This window comes from Ranitomeya imitator, chromosome 1 (genome assembly GCF_032444005.1).
Source record: "Ranitomeya imitator isolate aRanImi1 chromosome 1, aRanImi1.pri, whole genome shotgun sequence".
Classification (NCBI taxonomy): domain Eukaryota; kingdom Metazoa; phylum Chordata; class Amphibia; order Anura; family Dendrobatidae; genus Ranitomeya; species Ranitomeya imitator.
The window spans coordinates 232,547,104-232,573,521 of record NC_091282.1 but is presented as its reverse complement, the minus strand read 5'-3'; the positions used below and the strand labels follow the sequence as shown (position 1 = coordinate 232,573,521).

Here is a 26,418-nt window from a genome sequence, read left to right as displayed (position 1 = left end):
TCTCGGTATCACACCCTCACTGTACAACCACCGAGAGATTTGTTTCCATCCACCACTGTACTTCCCGCCAGGTGGTGTCCGCTCTATTGCCTGTGTGGCCCTTGGGCGAAAATTCACTATTTCTGCCCTTAAAAGATGTAGTGTTGGCACACGAGGTGCAGCTGCATTCCCTCTGGTGGAACTTTGCTCTGTCTATAACGATATATTAGCTAGAGAGGCTTTTCGGGAGCCCTGAAATTACTGGCAATTCACAGGCTACGTAGAACGGAGACACAGGAACTCGGGCGGCGGAGGACCCCGTTGCTGTGCGCCGATTGTTGTAGCTGCTGTGTCGGTTCTCGTGTGGAAGTTTCCCGCTGCTGTTCCGGTCACTGAGGTCCGGCTGTGCCTGGCAGACATGAGCTCGGTCAGTGTGATGTCCCCGGCCGCGGCGGCAGCTAATGACTACTATGAGGAGGAAGAGCTGGAGAGTGCGGACGAGGACGATGACCGCAGCTTCAGGGGCCGGGAGTCAGACGAGGGTAAGAGGAGCCGGTGACAGGAGTGCAGGAGCGGTGGTGTTCAGGACTGAGGGTGGTGTTCAGGACTGGCGGTGGTGCCCAGGACTGGCGGTGGTGTTCAGGACTGAGGGTGGTGTTCAGGACTGGCGGTGGTGTTCAGGACTGGCGGTGGTGCCCAGGACTGGCATTGGTGTTCAGGACTGGCGGTGGTGTTCAGGACTGGCGGTGGTGCCCAGGACTGGCGGTGGTGTTCAGGACTGGCGGTGGTGTTCAGGACTGGCGGTGGTGCCCAGGACTGGCATTGGTGTTCAGGACTGGCGGTGGTGCCCAGGACTGGCGGTGGTGTTCAGGACTGGCGGTGGTGTTCAGGACTGGCGGTGGTGCCCAGGACTGGCGGTGGTGTTCAGGACTGGCATTGGTGTTCAGGACTGGCGGTGGTGCCCAGGACTGGCGGTGGTGTTCAGGACTGGCGGTGGTGTTCAGGACTGGCGGTGGTGCCCAGGACTGGCGGTGGTGTTCAGGACTGGCGGTGGTGCCCAGGACTGACGGTGGTGCTTAGGGCTGGCAGTGAGGCTCCAGCTGCTCCTGTCACCTGGAGGGAGCAGAGAAGATAGCACTTCACTTAATGCCTGAGATACGCCTGGTTGCTGACCCGAGACACTATCAGCCCCCGCTGCATCAGTCAGTCTCTCCCCCCCCCCCCCCCAGTGCAATGTCAGTCAGCCACCCCACGTGCTATGTCAGTCAACCCCCCCCCCATGTGCTATGTCAGTCAGCCCCCCCCATGTGCTATGTCAGTCAGCCCCCCCATGTGCTATGTCAGTCAGCCCCCCCCACGTGCTATGTCAGTCAGCCCCCCCCACGTGCTATGTCAGTCAGCCCCCCCCACGTGCTATGTCAGTCAGCCCCCCCCACGTGCTATGTCAGTCAGCCCCCCCCACGTGCTATGTCAGTCAGCCCCCCCATGTGCTATGTCAGTCAGCCCCCCCATGTGCTATGTCAGTCAGCCCCCGTATGTGCTATGTCAGTCAGCCCCCCCCACGTGCGATGTCAGTCAGCCCCCCCCACGTGCGATGTCAGTCAGCCCCCCCCACGTGCTATGTCAGTCAGCCCCCCCCACGTGCTATGTCAGTCAGCCCCCCCCCCCATGTGCTATGTCAGTCAGCCCCCCCCCCCCCCCACGTGCGATGTCAGTCAGCCCCCCCCACGTGCGATGTCAGTCAGCCCCCCCCACGTGCTATGTCAGTCAGCCCCCCCCACGTGCTATGTCAGTCAGCCCCCCCCCCATGTGCTATGTCAGTCAGCCCCCCCCCCCCCCCCACGTGCTATGTCAGTCAGCCCCCTCTAGTGTTGGCTCCAATCATTGCTGTTTTTACCCCCCTAGATGCAACAGCGCCCTCTGACTGGTCCTTCTCTAACATCATTACGGCAGATCGTGATTGTGGGTCCCGCTGGTTGCCATGGCAATGCAAGGCCCAGTAATGGCTGCAGGGTCTGTGTGTGTATATATATATATATATATATATATATATATATATATATATATCAAATATCTATGGAAAGGTAAATGGGGCGGCACAGCCTTCAAAATCTCAAGCCAAGTGGTAAATTCACACTTCAGTGCTTAAATGGGTTAACCTTTGCTGCCACATCGCACACCTCGGGTGCTCCTCGCATATGAAACAAGTCCAACTATGCAGTCCAAAAAGAAAGAGGAATAACGAGGGCACTCACCAGTCTTCTTATTGTGCAATAATCGCTTACTTTATTAATGTGACATCTAAAAATTCAAGGTCGGGCTACTGACCCGTAGAAGCGCAAGCATAGCGCGAAACGGCCGTCGTCTCCACTCCCCCCTGCTCACCTGAGCTTCGGCTCCATCGGTAGCCCGACCTTGAATTTTTAGATGTCACATTAATAAAGTAAGCGATTATTGCACAATAAGAAGACTGGTGAGTGCCCTCGTTATTCCTCTTTCTTTTTGGACTGTATATATATATATATATATATATCACCTCTCAATGTCACTTTTAAGCGGCACTCCAGTGTTTTTTTTTTTTCTGTGTCAGCGCTGGAGTAGTGACCCCAGTATTACATTTACCAGTTCTTCCCGGTGCTGCTCCCGTCGTGTTCCGCCATATTGTAACAGCAGCTCCTGACTGACCGTAAGTCCGATGTCACGAGCTCTCAATGTACAAGTGCTTCTCACAAAATTAGAATATCATCAAATATTTACGGTAATTTATTTCAGTTCTTCAATACAAAAAGTGAAACTGATAGGCTGCCGTCACACTAGCAGTATTTGGTCAGTATTTTACATCAGTATTTGTAGCCAAAACCAGGAGTGGGTGATAAATGCAGAAGTGGTGCATATGTTTCTATTATACTTTTCCTCTATTTGCTCCACTCCTGGTTTTGGCTACAAATAGTGATGTAAAATACTGACCAAAAACTGCTAGTGTGACAGCAGCCTTGTATTATATAGAGTCATTACATAGTGATCTATTTCAAGTGTTTTATTTCTGTTAATGTTGATGATTATGGCTTACAGCCAATGAAAACCCAAAAGTCATTATCTCAGTAAATTAGAATAATTAACAAAAATCACCTGCAAAGGCTTCCTAAATGTTTAAAAAGGTTCCTTAGTCTGTTTCAGTAGCTCCACAATCATGGGGAAGACTGCTGACTTAACAGATGTCCAGAAGGCAGACATTGACACACTCCACAAGGAGGGTAAGCCACAAAAGGTCATTGCTAAAGAAGCTGGCTGCTCAGAGTGCTGTATCCAAGCATATTAATGGGAAGTTGAGTGGAAGGAAAAAGTGTGGTAGAAAAAGGTGCACAAGCAACCGGAATAACCGCAGCCTTGAAAGGATTGTTATGAAAATGCCATTCAACAATTTTGGGGAGATTCCCAAGGAGTGGTCTGCTGCTGGAGTCATTGCTTCAAGAGCCACCACACACAGACATATCCAGGACATGGGCTACAAGTGTCACATTCCTTGTGACAATCCACTCATGACCAATAGACAATGCCAGAAGTGTCTTACCTGGGCCAAGGAGAAAAAGAACTGGACTGTTGCTCAGTGGTCCAAGGTGTTGTTTTCAGATGAAAGTAAAGTTTGCATTTCATTTTAAAGTCAAGTTCCCAGAGTCAGGAGGAAGAGTGGAGAGGTCACAATCCAAGCTGCTTGAGGTCTAGTGTAATGTTTCCACAAATAGTGATGGTTTGGGGAGCCATGTCATCTGCTCATGTAGATCCACTTTTGTTTTATCAAGACCAAAGTCAGCGCAGCCATCTACCAGGATATTTTAGAGCAATTCATGCTTTGTCAAGAGGAAGATGTGACACCAGACCCAACAATGCAGACAAGCTGAAGGCTGCTATCAAAGCAACCTGGGCTTCCGTATGTGCACACGTAGAAAGGACCTCTGCGGATTTTTTCGCAGCGGATTTTAGAAATCCGCAGGTAAAAGGCACTGCTTTTTACCTGCAGACTTACCACGGTTTTTATGTGGATTTTGTGCGGATTCCACCTGCGGTTTTACACCTGCGAATTCCTATTATGGAGCAGGTGTAAACTGCTGCGGAATCCGCACAAAGAATTGACATGCTGCGGAATGTAACCCGCAGCGTTTCCGTGCGTTTTTTTCCGCAGCATGGGCACTGTGGATTGCATTTTCCATAGGCTTACATTGTACTGTAAACACATGAAAAGCTGCTGCGGACCCGCAGCTGCAGATCAGTTGCGGATCTGCAGCAAAATCCGCAACGTGTGCACATAGCCTAACACCTCAGCAGCGCCACAGGCTGTTCGCCTCCATGCCACTCCACATTGATGCAGTAATTGATGCAAAAGGAGCCCCGACCAAGTATTGAGTGCATTTACTGAACATACTGTATTTTTCGTATTATAAGACGCTCCTGATTATAAGATGCACCCCAAATTTTGAGGAGAAAAATAGGATTTTTTTTCTTTTAATAAAATGGTGGTGCTTTTTATAATGCATGCGTCTTATTGCTTATGGGTGGTGGTGGCTGAGGTGAAGCAGGGTCACTGCTTCAGGCCACATGCTGGGATAAGGGGGTGTTCTGATGTGCTGCTGCGGGTGTCCGGCACTACTGCGGGTGACTCCGAATTGATATCTCATCTCCCCAGATTTTGGTGCCGAGATCTCCATCTGCGCATGCCCCCCAGGGGCCATTTTCCTGTAGTCCACCGCACAGGAAACCATGGGACTGCGGGGGGCTCTGACATTTTACAAAATGTCAGCAGAGCCCCCCGCAGCACCAGAGACACCGCAGCAGCGTTGGACACCCTCTCATCCCAGCCTACGGCCTGAGCAACGGTATCGGTAAGGTATATCCACATTATAAGACGCACCCCCATCTTCTCCCCAAATTTGTGGGGGGAAAAAAGTGTCTTCTAATCCGAAAAATACGGTACATTTCAGTAGGCTAATATTTCGGGTTTAAAAATCATTTTTCAAGCTGGTGTTTTAAAGTAGTCTAATTTTCTGAGATAATGACTTTTGGGTTTTCATTGGCTGTAAGCCATAATCATCAACATTAACAGAAATAAACACTTTAAATAGATCACTCTGTATTGACTATATAATATAAGTTTCACTTTTTGTATTGAAGAACTGAAATAAATTATTTTTTTTTATGATATTCTAAATTTGTGAGAAGCACCTGTAAGTCTATGAGAATGTACAGCACACCGAACACGAAGCTTAGGATTGAAGGAGGCAAGGTGAAAGATACCCACATTGGCAAGTCAAAGCTTGGTTATTACAAAGTATGTGTCTGAAATAATGTGTCCAGAAAAGAGTTCCAATATCTGCAAAAATTGTCCTCCAGTAATCGCTCTCCAAGAAAAAATACTACGGTACATCATTTCAAAGAGGCTAAGGTAGATAGTATAACTTATAATCAGTGGTGTGACTGGACTTTTGATACTTTTTCAAGAAGTGCAGAAGACTTTGTAGAACTTTTTTGTGACCAGCTGATGGTCCTTAAAGGGTTAGTCCGAAACCCAAAAGTAAAATTCAGTTAATAAATCTTTAAAAACTAATAACTTTTGTCATTTAAGTCATGGTAAAATTCCCTATCATTCACTTCCGTTCTGCAACTTCTGGTTCTGTTTATATTACCTGCTTCCTATGAAGATTTGTTTGAGAATCCCCAGTGCATGATGCACTTTCCGCTCGCTTGGGACATCCTGATACTCCCCTTTTTGGCCCTGACACAAAGTGACGCTCATTTTAAGGGCTGGTCCCTGTGGTGTCTCCCCAAGCACCCTGTGCGATGAGCGCAGCGTGCGGTCTGTTGTCTTCTTAGCTGATTAGTAATAAGCCACTTCTTACAGCCAGAAATAAAAACACTAAAGTGTAGTTATGATATGAGTGCTTACTTCAGGATTCAATAACTCTTCATTCATTCAAAAAAAAAAGATTTCAGTGATAAAAACTGACATTCTTCCAAGTTTGAGCAAGGTCTACTACTTCTCAGATGGCTCTTATGCACAGTATAACGCTAGATAAACCTTTATAAATGTACAGTTGTGGCCAAAAGTATTCACACCCCTGCAATTCTGTCAGACAATACTCAGCTTCTTCCTGAAAATGATTGCAAACACAAATTCTTTGTTATTATCTTCATTTAATTTGTCTTAAATGAAAAAACACAAAAAGAATTGTCCTAAAGCCAAATTTAATATAATTCCACACCAAACATAAAAAAGGGGGTGGACAAAAGTATTGGCACTGTTTGAAAAATCATGCAATGCTTCTCTAATTTGTGTAATTAACAGCACCTGTAACTTACCTGTGGCACCTAACAGGTGTTGGCAATAACTAAATCACACTTGCAGCCAGTTGACATGGATTAAAGTTGACTTAACCTCTGTCCTGTGTCCTTGTGTGTACCACATTGAGCATGGAGAAAAGAAAGAAGACCAAAGAACTGTCTGAGGACTTGAGAAACCAAATTGTGAAGAAGCATGAGCAATCTCAAGGCTACAAGTCCATCTCCAAAGACCTGAATGTTCCTGTGTCTACCGTGCGCAGTGTCATCAAGAAGTTTAAAGCCCATGGCACTGTGGCTAACCTCCCTAGATGTGGACGGAAAAGAAAAATTGACAAGAGCTTTCAACGCAAGATTGTGCGGATGTTGGATAAAGAACCTCAACTAACATCCAAACAAGTTCAAGCTGCCCTGCAGTCCGAGGGTACAACAGTGTCAACCCGTACTATCCGTCGGCGTCTGAATGAAAAGGGACTGTATGGTAGGAGACCCAGGGAGACCCCACTTCTTACCCCGAGACATAAAAAAGCCAGGCTGGAGTTTGCCAAAACTTACCCGAAAAAGCCTAAAACGTTTTGGAAGACTGTTCTCTGGTCAGATGGGACAAAAGTAGAGCTTTTTGGGCAAAGGCATCAACATAGAGTTTACAGGAGAAAAAAAGAGGCATTCAAAGAAAAGAACACGGTCCCTACAGTCAAACATGGCAGAGGCTCCCTGATGTTTTGGGGTTGCTTTGCTGCCTCTGGCTCTGGACTGCTTGACCGTGTACATGGCATTATGAAGTCTGAAGACTACCAACAAATTTTGCAGCATAATGTAGGGCCCAGTGTGAGAAAGCTGGGTCTCCCTCAGAGGTCATTTGTCTTCCAGCAGGACAATGACCCAAAACACACTTCAAAAAGCACTAGAAAATGGTTTGAGAGAAAGCACTGGAGACTTCTAAGGTGGCCAGCAATGAGTCCAGACCAGAATCCCATAGAACACCTGTGGAAAGATCTAAAAATGGCAGTTTGGAGAAGGCACCCCTCAAATATCAGGGACCTGGAGCAGTTTGCCAAAGAAGAATGGTCTAAAATTCCAGCAGAGCATTGTAAGAAACTCATTGATGGTTACCGGAAGCGGTTGGTCGCAGTTATTTTGGCTATAGGTTGTGCAACCAAGTATTACGCCATGTGCACATGCTGCGGATTCCGTTGCGGAATTTTCCGCAGCGGATTTGATTAAATCCGCAGTGCAAAAAGTACTGCGGATTTATCGCGGTTTTTTGTACGGTTTCCACTGCGGTTTTAGACACCTGCGGATTTTTAATATGGAGCAGGTGCCAAACCGCTGTGGATTCCGCACAATGAATTGACATGCTGCGGAAAATAAACCGCAGCGTTTCCATGCTTTTTTCCGCAGCATGTGCACAGCGGTTTTTGTTTTCCAAAGGTTAACATTGTACTGTACACTGCATGGAAAACTGCTGCGGATTCGCAGCGTCAAAACCGCTGCGGATACGCAGCAAAAAACGCAACGTGTGCACATACCCTTAGGCTGAGGGTGCCAATACTTTTGTCTGGCCCATTTTTGGAGTTTTGTGTGAAATTATCAATGTTTTGCTTTTTGCTTCATTCTCTTTTGTGTTTCATTTAAGACAAATTTAAATGAAGATAATAATACCAAAGAATTTGTGATTGCAATCATTTTCAGGAAGAAACTGAGTATTATCTGACAGAATTGCAGTGGTGTCAATACTTTTGGCCACAACTGTGCCATCACAAGAAAGCTTTTGGAGTAGAAGGTGAAGGGCACTTTTTTGCCGCAGGTCATGGCAGGTGTATGTGATGACTTAGGAGGCACCATGAAACGCCTTGCAGCTCCAGCTAGCCTCCAGAGGACATACTCAGACCAAATCTTAATATCCATGCAACTTTTTAACTGGAGTGAGAAAATGATTCCTTAAGGTACCTTCACACATAACGATATTGTTAACGATATCGTTGCTATTTGTGACGTAGCAACGATATCGTTAATGAAATCGTTATGTGTGACAGCGACCAACGATCAGGCCCCTGCTGGGAGATCGTTGGTCGCTGAAGAAAGTCCAGAACTTTATTTCGTTTCTGGATCTCCCGTGGACATCGCTGGATCGGCGTGTGTGACACCGATCCAGCGATGTCTTCACTGGTAACCAGGGTAAACATCGGGTAACTAAGCGCAGGGCCGCGCTTAGTAACCCGATGTTTACCCTGGTTACCATGCTAAAAGTAAAAAAAAACAAACACTAGATACTTACCTACAGCCGTCTGTCCTCCAGCGCTGTGCTCTGCTCTCCTCCTGTACTGGCTGTGACGTCACCGCTCTGCTTTCCGGCTCACAGCCAGTACAGGAGGAGAGCAGAGAAGCAGAGCGCAGCGCTAGAGGACAGACAGCGGTAGGTAAGTATCTAGTGTTTGTTTTTTTTTTACTTTTAGCATGGTAACCAGGGTAAACATCGGGTTACTAAGCGCGGCCCTGCGCTTAGTTACCCGATGTTTACCCTGGTTACCGGCATCGTTGGTCGCTGGAGAGCTGTCTGTGTGACAGCTCTCCAGCGACCAAACAGCGACGCTGCAGCGATCCGGATCGTTGTCGGTATCGCTGCAGCGTCGCTTAATGTGAAGGGGCCTTAAGAGGAGAGTTTGTTAAAACATTGGTTACAGGAAGCAGAACCCATCACAATACCACACTGACATTCCATGTAGTGAAATAGAAATAAAACCAAGGATTTTTTCATTCAGCAACAACAGTGAAGTCCTTGAAGTGATTGAAGGTGGCACAAGATTGGCGATGGATGACATAACTGGTGATGTGACCTGTGACTATGATCGTCTCTGGTGGCGGCTAATGTACTCTCCAAAGATTATGACAATGGAGACGTAGAAATGACTTTTCTGCACCTTCTGGTCCATCATCGTCCTTTGTGAATGCAAAAAACCCCCAGACATTTTAAAAGTAAAGAAAAATCAGATATCAACTCGGGTAAAGCCAAACTCAAGGAAATGACAGTGTTAGTAAGAGATTGTGGACAATAGTACATGTTACCCAGTAGAAGGGACAAATTGATGATGAAAGCTCAGTGCAAAGACTTACTAGTAATTATTTAAGACTAGGTCATACTGTCTTATTTTCTATGTAGGAACTGTTTTTTACCTTTTTTTGTGCAGTATGACGTTAAGGCTGTAAAGGCCATGCTCACATCTCATCTGTTTATGGCCTTGATATAACACATGTACTGTATATAGCTATATACTGGAGTGCATTGTATGGAATAGTCTGCTCCAGATGTATAGGGAACAGGAGGAGACCAAACGGATGCTCTTGTGGCCACCACTGGGAGGATGGCCCGTACTTCAGGAGCTTACACAGCATGTATGCGAAATGTATGTAACTGATGGAATGTGAACAACACAACAAATAGCTAATTGCATTAATTTTGCTCAGAAAAAAATAAAATGGCATTTAACTCGGATTCATGTGATTGTTGTCCTATGAGAAATAACCACATGTGACTTCCAATAACAGATAATTCTGATGTGATCAAGATATGTGCAGTAAATTGTTTGCTTGTGACCTCCCTATTTGTCTCAGTAGGAGCAGAGCTAAAGTTCCCGGAAGCTGCCACTTAAAGAGAAATTGGTCACCAGGTTTTGGTACCCCATCTGAAAGCAGCATAATGTAGGGGTGAAGACCCTGATTCCAGCAATGCATCACTCGCTGGGCTGCTTGCTGTCATTTTGATCAAATCCCTGTTTCTCCTCTGCAGATGTAGCTGTTCTCTGAATGCTGAGCTCTGTATAACCTTGCCCACACCGCTGATTGGCAGCTTTCTGCCTATGCACAGTGTACAATCCTTTCAGATTAGACAACAAAAACCTGATAACAGATTCCTTTTAAGAGCTGTGTTGATCATCCGGTCATTGGCTGGGATAACGGCTGAAGGTTTTTTTTTTTTTTCTGAAACTGGAAAATCATTTTAATAATTCAGACCAGAATGTAATGGGGTGAATCCTTGTTATCTGCCTTTGTGACCCTGACATCTTTGTTTTCCCTTATAATATAAAGATACTGAAGATGCGAGTGAGACCGACGTAGCGAAGCATGACAACGTGGACTACGTAGAAATGAAAGAACAGTATGTACACTTCATAGCATTGTGGTAATGTCCGTGCCTCATTATTGCCTCCTTTCTATAGTGTAGGTGTTACTGTGTGATGCCACACTATAAGAAAGTCCTGTCATTAGTGGTAAGGTGTGATCCTGAGGCTAAGTTTACATCGTCATTGTGCAACTTTGGGTTTCTGTCTCCATGACAGACGGGTACATGATCTGCCTAGCATTTACATGCACCAGTCTGGGCCGTAAATAGGTCCCGGCTAGCACATGTTGGCTTTTTTTTTTTTTTCTTTAAACTTGTAAAAACTACCATGTTCAAAAGCAAATAGGCTAACATTGGTCCTTGTGTAGTTCTTGAGAGCACACACTAAAATGTTTGTCCGAACATAGCCTAAATCTGCAATGTAGATAATTTATTCCCATAGTCCTAATTATAAGGTTAAGGACACTTCAAAATATTGGAATCAACATAATCTAATATGGTAGGGTGCCATAAAGATAAGAAGTGGTTTGGAGAAAGGTTACAATTGAATATCTTTATTAAATACCAACAAATATAAAACCAGTTAAAAAGACAGGGCAAAAAAGCCATCAGTAGTGGGGAGGAAGGCAGCAAAAAATGATGAAAAAAAAAATGTAATGGGGATGTGGTAGAGCTTATTTATATATCCGAGCACTGTTGTCTCCTGTATGGATAAACATGCTGACACAAAGGCCCAGCGAGTACTGAGAAGTTGCTTCATAGAACTGGGTTTTGCAAGTTCAGTGCTAAATAGATAACCATTGATGGACAGTGCTAAAAGATATAGGTGGATGGTAGCTAATATGCATCACACTAAAGTTCCCTCCCTTCACCTTGTAGACCCCCAGAGCCACAAATACCATAGATACAGATGTATAGAGAGTGTAAAGAAGGTTAGGTGAAGCATATTTCAGTCTCTGAAAGTACAAACGCAGGCTGGGGCGGGACAGGCACAAATTGTTCAGGGGTACAGTAATTATATTTACTTTACTAAGGATCATTGTATTTGTCTTTTTTTTTTTTTTTTATATATGGTTTTGCATACAGAATTTGTATTCACTTTGTATTCAATTTATATAGAAATACATTAATGTACTGTTACACTTAAGAAATAGTAGCCCATGAATGAAAATAGAGATAAATGTAAAAACATATATATATATCTCTATCATTTTTTTTTAATTTTTATTTTTTTACATCTTCACCTCAATCTCATGGCCTAGCGCATTACATACAGAAGGGTCCTAGGACAAGAACTCCATTATCTATTACCGAGAAGACAGAATAAGATGTAAAATAGAAGCACATTGTAGATGAGGAAAGTTTAGCCTAGTTGTGGCTAGAAATATTCAGGATCTGTTATGAATAGAATTAAGTACCTGCTGAGGGCTGATGATGCGGTAATTAACCATTTTGTGACCACATGACATAAAATTACATCATATGTTCATGGCATGTGTTTAGGGAGGGCTCAAGACCTGGGCCCACACCATACACGGCAGATGCTGACTGTGTTACACAGCCGTCATTTGCCTGTAACTGCAGCAGCTGAATATTGCTCCATTTAAATGTTGCTGTCAGCCACCCCAGCACTTTGACAGCTGGCTTTGCAGCGATGCACTGCCAAAGTGCCAGGACACGTTTACTGCCGCTGCTTACAGTCCTGTGAGCGTTGGTTGTCTTAGGGTATGTTTCCACGTTCAGGAAACGCTGCGTTTTTGAAGCTGCGTTGAGCCGCAGCGTCCAGATGTTACTGCATAGTGGAGGGGATTTCGTGAAATCCCGTCTCCACTATGCATTAAAAGACGCATGCGGCAGACCCACGAAAACGCACACGCGGCACGTCTTTTAAGAATGCAGCATGTCCTTACAATGCTCAAATAACGCAAGGACAACGTAGGTGACCTCAGGTGCAGATTTGGTCAGGATTTTACCTGCATCAAATCCTGATGCAATCCTGAACTTGGACACATACCCTAATGCTATCAACCTGCAGATTAATAGCTTTAACCAATGTGAAAGGTTCCCTTTAAAAATGTAAGTTCGTAATTCCAAATGCAAGCCCTCACACAGCTCCATTGACAGGAAAAGTAAAAGAAAGTTACAGATCCATGAAAATGGCAACCACTAAAATATCTTAAAAAAACCAAAAAAAAAACCCTGGAAGATCATGTTGCAGAGTCATTTTTACCAAATAATAAATGCCATAAAAACTAAAGTCTAAAAAAACAATGGTGGAATTGTTTTTTCCCCCTTATTTTTCAGTACATTACATGGCAAAGCGAATTGTGTCAGATATAGCAGAATTAGGTTTAAAAATTAATTTTTAATGTCATAAGGCTAAAATCAATCGAAACAAATGTAAGGCAAAACACTCAAAATGCAACAACAATGGACACAGACACTAAAAAAACATCGGCATGTAATATGTCAAGGGTTTACAATCCAGTGGTTCATACAGACTCATCTCTTGGTAAGATACCCAAATCTATTGTCCCCTAACAGGAAACGAGGTCCTAACAACCACCAATTTATTAAAAATAACAAAAGTGCCTTCAAGACCACCATGTAATTCATTCAGTATGGATCTAAAGGTCCAATTATGGAGACCCAAATCAGAATCCTAAAGGAAACATATACTACTTATATAGTGGTGGAATATACCAGCATTTACAAGCAATACCACTACAGTAATGGGGTACCAGCCAATCCTACAAACCACATATTCTGGTGATTATAAATCACATAAGTCCAAACAAATTTTAATGTAACCCCATGAGCGTAAATTTAACCAAAAAAAATCCCTAGTAAGATAATCAACTTAATGGGATTAGGATGCATAAACCTAAGCGATATAAAATGCATTATTTTATTTAGAAATTTGTTAAAAAATATTTAAAATTAAACACAGGTTTTTCCAAAAAAAGGTAGCCAGGTGTTTGCTATCAATAGCTGGGACTTTGGCAGCACAAGTAGGACCAAATAAATGTACCGTAGTTTATACCAAATGGGTATCTGAGATGACAATAATCCGTTTAGGGAATATACTATAAATACAAAGTACAATGTGCTTAGAATGATATGTATACAGCTGAAATCAGTACAACTGACTGAAAAGTTACAATAACAAATACATCTAGTGATGTACATAAATGTACAGCTCTGGCAAAAATGAAGAGACCACCACATCAAAACCCTGTCATGGGCAGCCCAATCTCCAGACCTGAACCACATTGAAAACCTCTGGAATGTAATCAAGAGGATGATGGATAGTCACAAGCCATCAAACAAAGAAGAACTGATTACATTTTTACTGCCAGAAGCAGTGTGAGAGATTGGAGGAAAGCATGCCAAGACGCATGAAAGCTGATTAAAAATCATGGTTATTCCACAAAATATTGATTTCTGAACTCTTTCTGAGTTAAAACATTAGAATTGTCTAAGTAGTATTCTTGTCAAAATGATTATGAACTTGTTTTCTTTGTATTATTTGAGGTCTGAAAGCACTGATTTTTTTTTTAGGGGGGAGGGGGGGTTAACCCCTTTCTGACCTTGGACGGGATAGTCCAAGCCCACATCAGCCCGCATCAAAGCCGCGACATGTCGGCTGTTTTGAACAGCTGACATGTGCGCGCAATAGCGGCGAGTGGAATCGCGATCCACCCGCCCCTATTATCTAGTTAAATACCGCTGTCAAATGCTGACAGTGGCATTTAACTACCGCTTCCGGCCGCGCGGCCGGAAAGGCGTGCATCGCCGACCCCAGTCACATGATCGGGGGTCAGCGATGCATCAGGATAGTAACCATAGAGGTCCTTGAGACCTCTATGGTTGCTGATGCTGGCTTGCTGTGAGCGCCACCCTGTGGTCGGCGCTCATAGCAAGCCTGTAATTAAGCTACATAGGAGCGATCTGATGATCGCTGCTATGTAGCAGAGCCGATCAGGCTATGCCAGCTTCTAGCCTCCCATGGAGGCTATTGAAGCATGGTAAAAGTTAAAAAAAAAATGTTTAAAAAAATAAAGTTTAAATCACCCCCCCTTTCGCCCCATTCAAAATAAAACAATAAAAATAAAATCAAATATTCACATATTTGGTATCGCCGCGTTCAGAATCGCCCGATCTATCAATAAAAAAAGGATTACCCTGATCGCTAAACAGCGTAGCGAGAAAAAAATTAGAAATGCCAAAATTACATTTTTTTGGGTCGCTGCAACATTGCATTAAAATGCAATAACGGGCGATCAAAAGAACGTATCTGCACCAAAATGGTATCACTAAAAACATCAGCTCGGCACACAAAAAATAAGCCATCACCCGACCCCAGATCACGAAAAATGAAGATGCTACGGGTATTGGAAAATGGCGCAAATTTTTTTTTTTTTTTTTTAAGCAAAGTTTGGAATTTTTTTTTCGCCACTTAGATAAAAAAAAACAACCCAGTTTTAGCATTTCGTGAACCTAGCAAAAAAGCCAAACAAAAAACCACCAATGATGTTGTTTAAAAGTACAACTCACATTGGCCATATTGACAGAAAAATAAAAAATGTATGGCTCTGGGAAGGAGGGGAGTGAAAAACGAGCATGGAAAAACAGAAAATCCCAAGGTCATGAAGGGCTTAAATTTTGACCATTTTTCCATTTCAGAAAAAAAATACAAAATTTATTGCTTTAACCCCTTAATCCCATATGACGTACTATCCCGTCAAGGTGACCTGGGACTTAATTCCCAGGGACGGGATAGTACGTCATAGTGATCGCAGCTCGCAGCCGACATCTGGCACTATGTGCCAGGAGCGGTCGCGTACTACCCTCGGCACATTAACCCCCGGCACACTGCGATCAAACATGATCGCAGCGTTCCGGGGGGCATAGGGAAGCAGGGAGGGGGCTCCCTGCGGGCTTCCCTGGGACCCTTGGTACAAGGCGATGTGCTCACCTTGTACCAAGCGTCTCCTCCCTGCAGGCCCCGGATCCAAAATAGCCGCGGGGCTACATCCGAGTCCTGCAGGGAGGTGGCTTACCAAGCGCCTGCTTAGAGCAGGCACCTGTAAGCCTGGAGCAGTGCACGTCAGATCGCTGATCTGACACAGTGCACAGCAAAGACCTTATACCATGATGTCCCCCCCCCCTTCCCTCCCGGGGCAATGTTATAAAGTAAAAAAAAAATATTTAGATACATACAGCGTCATCAGCGAAAAGATAAAAAAGTTATAGTCCTCAGAATAAAGCGATGCAAAAATAATAATTTTTTCTATAAAATAGTTTTCATCGTATAAAAGCACCAACACATAAAAAATTATATAAATGAGGAATCTCTGTAATCTTACTGACCCAAAGAATTAAACTGCTTTATCCATTTTACCAAGCGTGGAACGGTATAAACGCACCCCCCTTCCTCCCTCCCTCCCCCCCCCCCCCCAAAAGAAATTCATGAATAGCTGTTTTTTGGTCATACTGCCTCACAAAAATCAGAATAAAAAGCAATTAAAAAATGTCACGTGCCCGGAAATGTTACCAATAAAAACGTCAACTCGTCCCGCAAAAAACAAGACCTTACATGACTCTGTGGACAATAGTGTGTGACTGCTGCCAGTCATAAAAATCCGCTAAAAAACCCACTGTAAAGGTAAATCAAACCCACCCTCCTTCATCACCCCCTTAGTTAGGGAACAAAAAATTTTTAAAAAAATGTATTTATTTCCATTTTCGGGCTAGGGTTAGGGTCTGGATTACATTTGCGGTTGGGATTAGGGTTAGGGGTGTGTCAGGGTTAGGGGTGTGGTTAGGGTTATGGTTGAGATTAGGGTTAGGAGTGTGTTTGGATTAGGGTTTCAGTTAGAATTGGGGTTTTCCACTGTTTAGGCACATCGGGGCTCTCCAAACGCGACATGGCGTCCAATCTCAATTCCAGGCAATTCTGCGTTGAAAAAGTAAACCAGTGCTCCTTCCCTTCCGAGCTCTCCCGTGCGCCCAAACAGGGGTTTACCCAGACATATGGGGTATCGGCGTACTCAGGACAAATTGGACAACTTCTGGGGTCCAATTTCTCGTTACCCTTGGAAAACTAAAAATTTTGGGGGCTGAAAAACCATGTTTGTAGGAATAAAATGATTTTTTATTTTCACGGCTCTGTGTTATAAACTGTAGTGAAATACTTGGGGTTCAAAGTTCTCACAACACATCTAGATAAGTTCCTTGGGGGGGGTCTAGGTTCCAATATGGGGTCACTTGTGGAGGGTTTCTACTGTTTAGGTACATCAGGGGTTCTGCAAATGCAACGTGATGCCTGCAGACCAATCCATCAGGCGCTCCTTCCCTTCCGAACTCTGCCTTGCGCCCAAACGGTAGTTCCCCCCCCACATATGGGGTATCAGCCTTCTCAGGACAAATTGGACAACTTTTGTGGACCAATTTCTCCTGTTACCCTTGGGAAAATACAAAACTGGGGGCTAAAAAATAATTTTTGTGGAAAAAAAATAATACTGTAAAAAACTGTAGTTAAACACTTGGGGGTTCAAAGCTCTCACAACACATCTAGATAAGTTCCTTAGGGGAACAAAGGAAAAATTGGAGTTCCATACAAAAATAATAAATATAAATATATTTTATTGATTACATAGAAAAAGTAAACTATACATAAACAAAAAAGAAGCAAGGAGACCCTAGTACAAAAACATCCAAACCCCAGGCACCTATATATATAAAGAGAGAGATATGGTGTATAATGTATGTAACTGGCCAGCAATAGCATATAATACAAACCACCATATATCAGTAACAGCAATTGTTTCCATATAGACAAGTGTCACCCACACATGGAGGAAACAAAGCCATTAAAGTTCGTATAGGAAACAAGACATCTTACCCATGGTATGAGTGACCGGTGCCTGGGACCCTGGATAAATCCCCTTAGGGGATCTACTTTCCAAAATGGTGTCACTTGTGGGGGGTTTCAATGTTTAGGCACATCAGGGGCTCCTCAACGCGACATGGCATCCCATCTCAATTCCAGCCAATTTTGCATTGAAAAGTCAAACGGCGCTCCTTCCCTTCCGAGCTCTGCCATGCACCCAAACAGTGATTCACCCCCACATATGGGGTATCATTGTACTCACGACAAATTGTTCAACAACTTTTGGGGTCCATTTTCTCCTGTTACCCTTGGTAAAATAAAACAAATTGGAACCGAAGTAACTTTTTTGTGAAAAAAAATTAAATGTTAATTTTTTTTTATTGAACATTCCAAAAATTCCTGTGACGCACCAGAAGGGTTAATAAACTTCTTGAATGTGGTTTTGAGCACCTTGAGGGGTGCAGTATTTAGAATGGTGTCACACTTGGTTATTTTGTATCATATAGACCCCTCAAAGTGACTTCAAATGTGATGTGGTCCCTAAAAAAAAATGGTGTTGTAAAAATGAGAAATTGCTGGTCAAATTTTAACCCTTATAACTCCCTAAGAAAAAAAAATTTGTTTCCAGAATTGTGCTGATGTAAAGTAGACATGTGGGAAATGTTACTTATTAAGTATTTTGTGTGACATATGTCTGTGATTTAAGGGCATAAAAATTCAAAGTTGGAAAATTGTGAAATGTTACAAATTTTCGCCAAATTTCCGTTTTTTTCACAAATAAATGCAGGTAATATCAAAGAAATATTACCACTATCATGAAGTACAATATGTCACGAGAAAATATTCTCAGAATCACCGGGATCCGTTGAAGCGTTCCAGAGTTATAACCTCATAAAGGGGCAGTGGTCAGAATTGTAAGAATTGGCCCGGTCATTAACGTGCAAACCACCCTCGGGGTTTAAGGGGTTAAAATTCAGAGACATGTTGTCAGAAGTTTATTATTATTACTATTACTATTTATTGTTATAGCGCCATTTATTCCATGGCGCTTTACATGTGAGGAGGGGTATACATAATAATAACAAGTACAATAATCTTAAACAATACAAGTCACAACTGGTACAGGAGGAGAGAGGACCCTGCCCGCGAAGGCTCACAATCTACAAGGGATGGGTGAGGATACAGTAGGTGAGGATAGAGCTGGTCATGCAGCGGTTTGGTCGATCGGTGGTTACTGCAGGTTGTAGGCTTGTCGGAAGAGGTAGGTCTTCAGGTTCTTTTTGAAGGTTTTGATGGTAGGTGAGAGTCTGATGTGTTGGGGTAGAGGGTTCCAGAGTAGGGGTGATACGCGAGAGAAATCTTGTATGCGATTGTGGGAAGAGGAGATAATAGGGGAGTAGAGAAGGAGATCTTGTGAGGATCGGAGGTTGCGTGTAGGTAAGTACCGAGAGACAAGGTCACAGATGTATGGAGGAGACAGGTTGTGATTGGCTTTGTACGTCATGGTTAGGGTTTTGTAGTGGAGTCTATGGGCAATGGGGAGCCAGTGAAGGGATTGACAGAGGGGAGAGGCCGGGGAATAGCGGGGGGGACAGGTGGATTAGTCGGGCAGCAGAGTTAAGAATAGATTGGAGGGGTGCGAGAGTGTTAGAAGGGAGGCCACAGAGCAGGAGGTTGCAGTAGTCAAGGCGAAAGATGATGAGGGCATGGACTAGGGTTTTTGCAGATTCTTGGTTGAGGAATGAACGGATTCGTGAAATATTTTTGAGTTGAAGTCGGCAGGAAGTGGAAAGGGCTTGGATATGTGGTTTGAAGGAGAGATCAGCGTCAAGGATTACCCCAAGGCAGCGAGCTTGTGGGACTGGGGAGAGTGGGCAGCCATTTACTGTAATGGATAGGTTCGTGGGGGGGGCGGAGGGGGGGGTCACATGAGATGAGGGAAAGATGATGAATTCTGTTTTGTCCAAGTTAAGTTTCAGAATTCTAGCGGAGAAGAAGGATGAAATAGTGGACAGACATTGAGGGATTCTGGTTAGTAGGGAGGTAATATCTGGTCCAGAGATGTAGATCTGTGTGTCATCAGCATAGAGGTGATACTGAAAGCCATGAGATTCTATGAGCTGTCCCAGGCCAAAGGTGTAAATGGAGAAGAGCAGGGGCCCAAGGACTGAACCTTGTGGGACTCCGACAGATAGGGGGCGAGGTGAGGAGGTGGTGTGTGAGTGGGAGACGCTGAATGTCCGGTCTGTTAGGTATGATGAGATCCAGCATAGGGCCAAGTCTGTGATGCCAAGGGATGAGAGGGTCTGTAATAATAGGGAATGGTCCACTGTGTCAAAGGCAGCCGACAGGTCGAGGAGGAGGACAGAGTAGTGTCGCTTGCTCTTGGCGGTTAAGAGGTCATTGGTGACCTTAGTTAGGGCAGTTTCAGTGGAATGGTGTGACCGGAAGCCAGATTGTAAGCGGTCAAAGAGGGAGCAAGAAGAGAGATGGGAGGACAGTTCAAGGTAAACGTGTTGTTCCAGTAGTTTGGAGGCATAAGGGAGAAGTGATATAGGGCGATAGCTAGATACAGAGGATGGGTCAAGAGAGGGCTTTTTGAGGATAGGTGTGATGGAGGCATGTTTAAAGCTTGAGGGGAAAACACCAGTTAGTGATAGGTTTAGTTAGTGATAGTTTATAGAGTAAATTAACAATTTACATTTTACTCAAAAATATACCTATGAAGAAAAAAATCAGACAAACTGAACATTTTGCAGTGGTCTCTTAATTTTTGCTTGAGCTGTATAATAAGGGTCAAGTGACCTTGGACCAAAAGAAGGGCTGCAAACCAATCATTTATATGTGAAGTTACTTACATTAGTTTAGATACAGCTAAGGATATACCACTACTACAACTCCCGACAGTGCCGTTCTGTTAATTTTTAAACCTAATTTTGTTATGTCTAATATCATACTAATTGGGTTACCACTATCATGGCTTCCTAGATCTAAAGTGAATTGTGTTATTCAAAACTATAACTTGTCCCATAAAAATCAAGCCCTTGTACGACTGTTAACGGACAAACATAAAAAGTAATGGCTCTTTTGAAGAAAGGGAGGAAAAAATGAAAACAAACAAAAATTGAAAATTTCCCAGTTGTGAAGCTCAGTGCAGTTAAAAGTAAATGAAAAATGTTTCTTCTCATAGATAAGATGATAACTCTTGATTTTTTTTTTATTTTTTCATTCCAGGATGTATCAAGATAAGCTGGCCTCTCTGAAGAGACAACTGCAACAACTTCAGGAAGGTGGGCAGTAAGATTACCAGATGAAGGTGGTACTTATTCCTTAGTATTTATTGTCTTCAGAGTACCATCCCCTACCCCCTCCCCCGATGAGTTACTGATGTGCCTCAGATAGTCCTCATCTGCAAGTGTCATACATGATTAATTCTGTAGTAAACCATTAATTTCCAAGCTGCAAATTGTGTGATACAGTCTCATTCAATTGTAGCTCAAGGAATGTGTAAAGTACTTGGTGCCCTCGCATTGCATCCTTATGTTGCAAATCCGTGCCCTCGGGTTGCATTTTTATGTCGCGAATCCACCTAATCTTACATTCTCTACAGCCGCCAGAAATTGCCTCTTTTAGTACTCTGTGCACACCCAAGCTGACTCTTCCTTTTTTTTGATTTAAATAGATTTTTATTAACAATATAAAAAGAACATGAGAATGCCATTTACATTTCAATATGTCACATACACATTTTCTTATTTTAATAAACCCCAACATTACCCCAACAGCCCCCCTCCCCCATAAGACAGCTCATTCCCAATCTGCACCCCTCTGAGGCCATCTCTGCCTCGAGTAATTTACCCTTATCCAGGTCTTAAGAAACCCGACTTCTATACTCCTCAATCCAGTTCAAGCCAAGGAGACCACATTCTATTAAACATTTCTATTCTCCCCCTTTTTTTGTACACCCCCTTTTCCAATTTTAGACCATGTTGTACATATTGGAGAAATTCCCTCCTCGCAGGTGGTTCAGCGTTTATCCAATTTCGTGCTATCACTTTCCTAGCCATGTATAGTAGCCTAGCAATTGCAATCTTCCAGGTATTGTCAACTCCAATTTCTTCCACATATCCCAGCAAGCATACTATCGGATCTCTAAGAACTCTACCCTTAAAAGCTACTTCAACCCGGCTCAAAACCACCACCCAAAAAGCAGCCAGCCTAGGACACGTCCACATCATGTGATATATTCCTGCATTCTCACTCGCACACCTCGGGCACTCAGAATTGGCACGCAACCCCGCTTTGTGTAGCACTTCCGGAGATTTATATACTCTGTGCAAAATATATAGCTGCGAGAGCCTGTATGGTTCACTCAAGGACAGTCGCGGAACCCACTCCATCACCGATTCCCAGGTTTCATTCTCCATCGGCCCCACGTCTCTCTCCCATTTAGCTCTCGCCTTTATAGGTAAATCTAGCAAAAACGTGTGCATAAGGTCCTTATACAGGGTGGAAATAACTCCCCTTGTAGTCCCGTCACCACACACATACTCCAAAACTATATCATCTTGAATCCTGACATCAGCTTTCTTATTCTGAGCTCTAAAGGCATGTCTCATCTGCGCGTACTGATATTCCCCTGTGGATCGCAGACCAAACTCTACCTGCAATTGGGAAAAGGATTTCAATGCTTGCTGCTGGATTATCTGGTGAACAAAGCAAATTCCCTTAGTCTGCCATTCCATCAATCCTCCCAGAGCCTCAAATTCCTTTAAATTGTTGTTAGACCATATCGGTGTGAATTTAGTCAGCCCTGTAACCCCACGAATCTGCCTTAGTCTGTTCCATAATTTACGAATCAGGAACCGGGTTGGATATAATTTCCCTAAAGCGCCCAAGGAGCCATCTTCCAAACACCGAACCACCGGTCGTCGGCCTGTCACCTCTTCCATTAGGTGTTGTACTGCATTGGATGACGCCTCTTGCGCCCAGCCCTTCAAATGCTGACTCTGGGCTGCAAGAAAATATATTTCCGGGTTGGGCAAAGCCAAACCACCATCTTCCTTGGGTCGCTGAAGCGTCTCCAGGCTAATACGTGGATATTGTCTCCCCCATATCAAACTTCTAAAGAGGGCATTAATCTGCCTGAACTTCCCCCGAGGGATCCAAATTGGTGCATTGTGTAAAACATATAGAATTTTAGGCATCAGAACCATTTTAATAAGGTTAACCCTTCCGACCACCGATAGATGTAGTTTATTCCAGGCATCTACCTTCGCCTTGATTACCCCCATAACAGGAGTCAAATTCCTTTGTAGGAACTCCTCAATTGGCACCGAAATCCATATTCCAAGGTATTTAAATTGGGAAACCACCTTTAGCCTCTCATCCCCAACATCCTCACTCACATTCTCTCCTACGTCATCCACCCTAAAAAGAACCGATTTACCCCAATTAATTGTTAGTCCCGACACGGTACCAAATCTCTCAATAATTTCAATGGCCCCTCTCAGTGAATCATCCGGATCAGCCAGGAACAGCAAAACGTCATCCGCGTATAGCGCTATTTTTTCCTCAATTTTCCCATACCTAAACCCAGGGACTCTATCAGACTGCCGAATCTTAGCAGCAAGAGGTTCCACAGCTAAAGCAAACAGGAGGGGTGAGAGCGGGCATCCCTGCCTAGTACACCTAGCCAGCTCTATAGGCCGAGACAGCTCCCCGTTCACTCTAAGGGTATGTTCACACGTTCAGGATTTCCATCCTTTTTTTTTCAGGACAGTTTTTTTAAAAAACTGCAGCTCTTGGCAGAAAACGCAGGTCCTTTTTTTGTCCTTTTTTTGTCCTTTTTTGATGCGTTTTTTGATCCTTTTTTTACTGTGTGTTTCCTAGGAAGCTTTTTAGGGCTAAAATGGCTGAAAATACCCTAACCCTACCCCTAACCCTACCCCTACCCCTACCCCTAACCCTACCCCTAACCCTACCCCTAACCCTAACCCTACCCCTACCCCTACCCCTAACCCTACCCCTAACCCTACCCCTAACCCTACCCCTAACCCTACCCCTAACCCTACCCCTAACCCTACCCCTAACCCTAACCCTATTCTAACCTTAGTGAAAAAAAAAAAAAAAAAAAATTCTTAATTTTTTTATTGTCCCTACCAATGGGGGTGACAAAGTGGGGGGGGGGGTGTCATTTACTATTTTTTTTATTTTGATCACTGAGATAGGTTATATCTCAGTGATCAAAATGCACTTTGGAGCGAATCTGCCGGCCGGCAGATTCGGCGGGCGCACTGCGCATGCGCCCGCCATTTTGCAAGATGGCGGCGCCCAGGGAGAAGACGGCCGGACGGACACCGGGACGCCGGGTAAGTATAAGGGGGGGGCATCGGAGCACTGGGGGGGGGGGCATCGGAGCACTGGGGGGGGGGGGCATCGGAGCACGGGGGGGGGCATCGGAGCACGGGGGGGGCGGGATCGGAGCACGGGGGGGCAGCCACACTCCGCCCACGCACTTCCGCCCGCTCCCCCGCACTTCCTGCTGCAGCGGTTCTGCACATCAAATCGCAGTAAAACCCGCAGATATATTTTTGATCTGCGGGTTTTACTGCGATTTTGACCTCACAATGGAGGTCTATGGGTGCAGAACCGCTGCGGTTCAGGAAAAAGAATTGACATGCTCCTTCTTTTTTACCGCGGCTATTCAGCGCGGCTTTTTACACTAAATTCCGGATCATGTGCACAGCAGTGACTGTTTTCCATAGGGTTACATTGTTATGTACCCTGCATGGAAAACAGCTGCGGAACCGCAGCGGCAATACCGCTGCGGTTCCGCAGTAAAAAACGCACTGTGTGAACATGGCCTAATTCTAGCCGACGGTAATGACTACAACAGCTGTATCCAGGCCACAAACTGCGGACCAAACCCCATACATTCCAACACCTGCCAGAGGTACCCCCACTCAACACTGTCAAACGCCTTATGGGCATCTAGCGACACAATCACTCTTCGACCACAGTTATCAGACTCCACCTGTAAATTTACATATAACCTCCGCAAATTAATCGCCGCTGACCTATCAGGCATAAAGCCAGACTGGTCCGAATGCACCAGACTCGCAATAACACTAGAGAGACGGAGAGCCAACACCTTGGCCAGAAGCTTGACGTCAATAGTTAGTAAGGAAATTGGGCGGTACGACTCCGGTTTCCCCAAATCCTTATCCTCCTTTGGAATAACCACTATTATGGCCTCTCTCATAGAGGCTGGCAAGCACCCTCGGGATCTAGCTTCCTCCAATACCATTTTTAATCTAGAAATCAACACTTCTGCCAAACCTTTATAGATCTCAGAGGGTAGCCCATCAACCCCAGGCGCCTTCCCATTAGCCATGGACACCAATGCCCGACTCAATTCCTCCTCAGTGATAGGGGCCTCAAGGCTCTCCCTATCTGCCTCACTCAGTCTCGGCAGATCCAGACCCTCCAAGAAGGTCAATGTATCCTCTACCGATTCAGCAAACCGGGAGGAATATAAATCTGCATAGAAGTCCGCGAAGGCCCTCAAAATCTCAGGCGTTTCCGTTATTCTACCTCCACTTGCAGATTCCAAAGAGTGTATATATGAAGAACCTCTCTGAGCAGCAGCCACCACCGACAGCATACGTCCCACTGTTTCTCCCTCCTGATAAAACAACACTCTTTGGAAATCCCGCTTCCTCTCAGCTTTGTCTAACAGAATTTTTTCCAAATGATTTTGTGCATTTTTCATCCTTCTCTCTGCCTCAGGAGTTCCCAGTGTGGCCATCCCATCTTCTGCCTCCTTCAACTCCTCAACTGCCGCCTTTTCTGCCTCTCTCGTCCTCCGCTTACACCTACTAATGTCCCTAAACAGTAGTCCCCTCAGATACGCCTTCATTGCATCCCAAATCGTAAGAGCGTCAGTGCTTCCATCATTTAAGACAAAGAATTCCGCCACCTCCCGTCCTATACTTTCCAACTCAATACTCTGTAACCAATTAGGATGAATCTTCCAATCTCTCCCACTTATCGAACGTGTCCCCTCCAATCTAACCTCTACTTCAATTGGACTATGGTCTGACAAGGCCCTTGGCAGATATCTCACCTCCCCAACCAGTGTGTCTAAGATCCTGTTACCCAGAGCCATATCAATTCTAGAGAGCGTGGCATGCGCTGGTGAATAACACGAGTACCCTCTCTCCCCAATATGTCTGACCCTCCAAAGATCAATCATACCTATCTCCTGTATATAGGTGCCAAATGTTGTAATGTGTCCCTCCGACCTATTCTGAGTATTTTTATTTTTGTCCCAATAATCATCACAGATGTTATTTAGATCCCCGATAATCATTAACGGTGTTGGCCCCCATCTTTCCATTCGCTCCATTACTTCTCTGATTTTCCTGCTAGAGTAGGGGGGCGGAATATACATCGCAGCAACACACATCATCACTCCATACAGTATACACTGTATTAGTACGTACTGCCCATCCACATCCACATATACCTTCACCTCCTCATACTGAACTCCCGCTGGAACCAAGATTGAGACTCCTCTTGCATACGTCGAGAAGGTAGAGTGGTATCCCTTCTGAATCCAACGTCTATTTAGTACATCCACCTTTTCCCTTACCAAATGCGTCTCCAGCAAGCATATCATTGAGGCCCATTGGTCTCTTGCATATTGCAAACTCGCGGCTCGTCTAGATTTCTCCCCTAGGCCTCTCACATTCCAGCACAAAATCTTAAAACGGGTCCCCATCAATTGACTCATCTTCACTAAGAGTATCATCATTCTTGAGCACGAGCTGTCTAACTTCCCTCACCCCCCCTCTCCCAACTCCCCCTCCCACCCATCCCCCCTCACATCTGACCATTCCACCTCTTTTCAAGAGTGGGGCATCATCGCCCATAGCGAACACTCCGTTTGGCATTACCTTCCCAACCCTCCTCCCACCACTGTACATAACGGGATTCCATACATTTTGAAAAATAACGTGTCTCAAAATATTTTAACATAGAATTATTTACACACGCAAGAAACCTGCATACACTTATAATTTGCCGCTTA

At 44.4% G+C, this 26,418-nt stretch overlaps 1 protein-coding gene across 1 annotated transcript in view; it reads left to right on the top strand.

Moving 5' to 3' along the window:
• Positions 1 to 254: 254 nt before the first annotated feature.
• Positions 255 to 26,418, top strand: part of SUDS3 (SDS3 homolog, SIN3A corepressor complex component) — a 69,253-nt gene continuing 43,089 nt past the window's right edge. Inside the window, exons 1-3 of the mRNA XM_069754495.1 lie at positions 255 to 521; positions 10,396 to 10,465; positions 20,559 to 20,614. Of these exons, the coding sequence (XP_069610596.1) occupies positions 398 to 521; positions 10,396 to 10,465; positions 20,559 to 20,614 (250 nt within the window). The 5' untranslated portion in view covers positions 255 to 397. The remainder of the gene's footprint in view (positions 522 to 10,395; positions 10,466 to 20,558; positions 20,615 to 26,418) is intronic.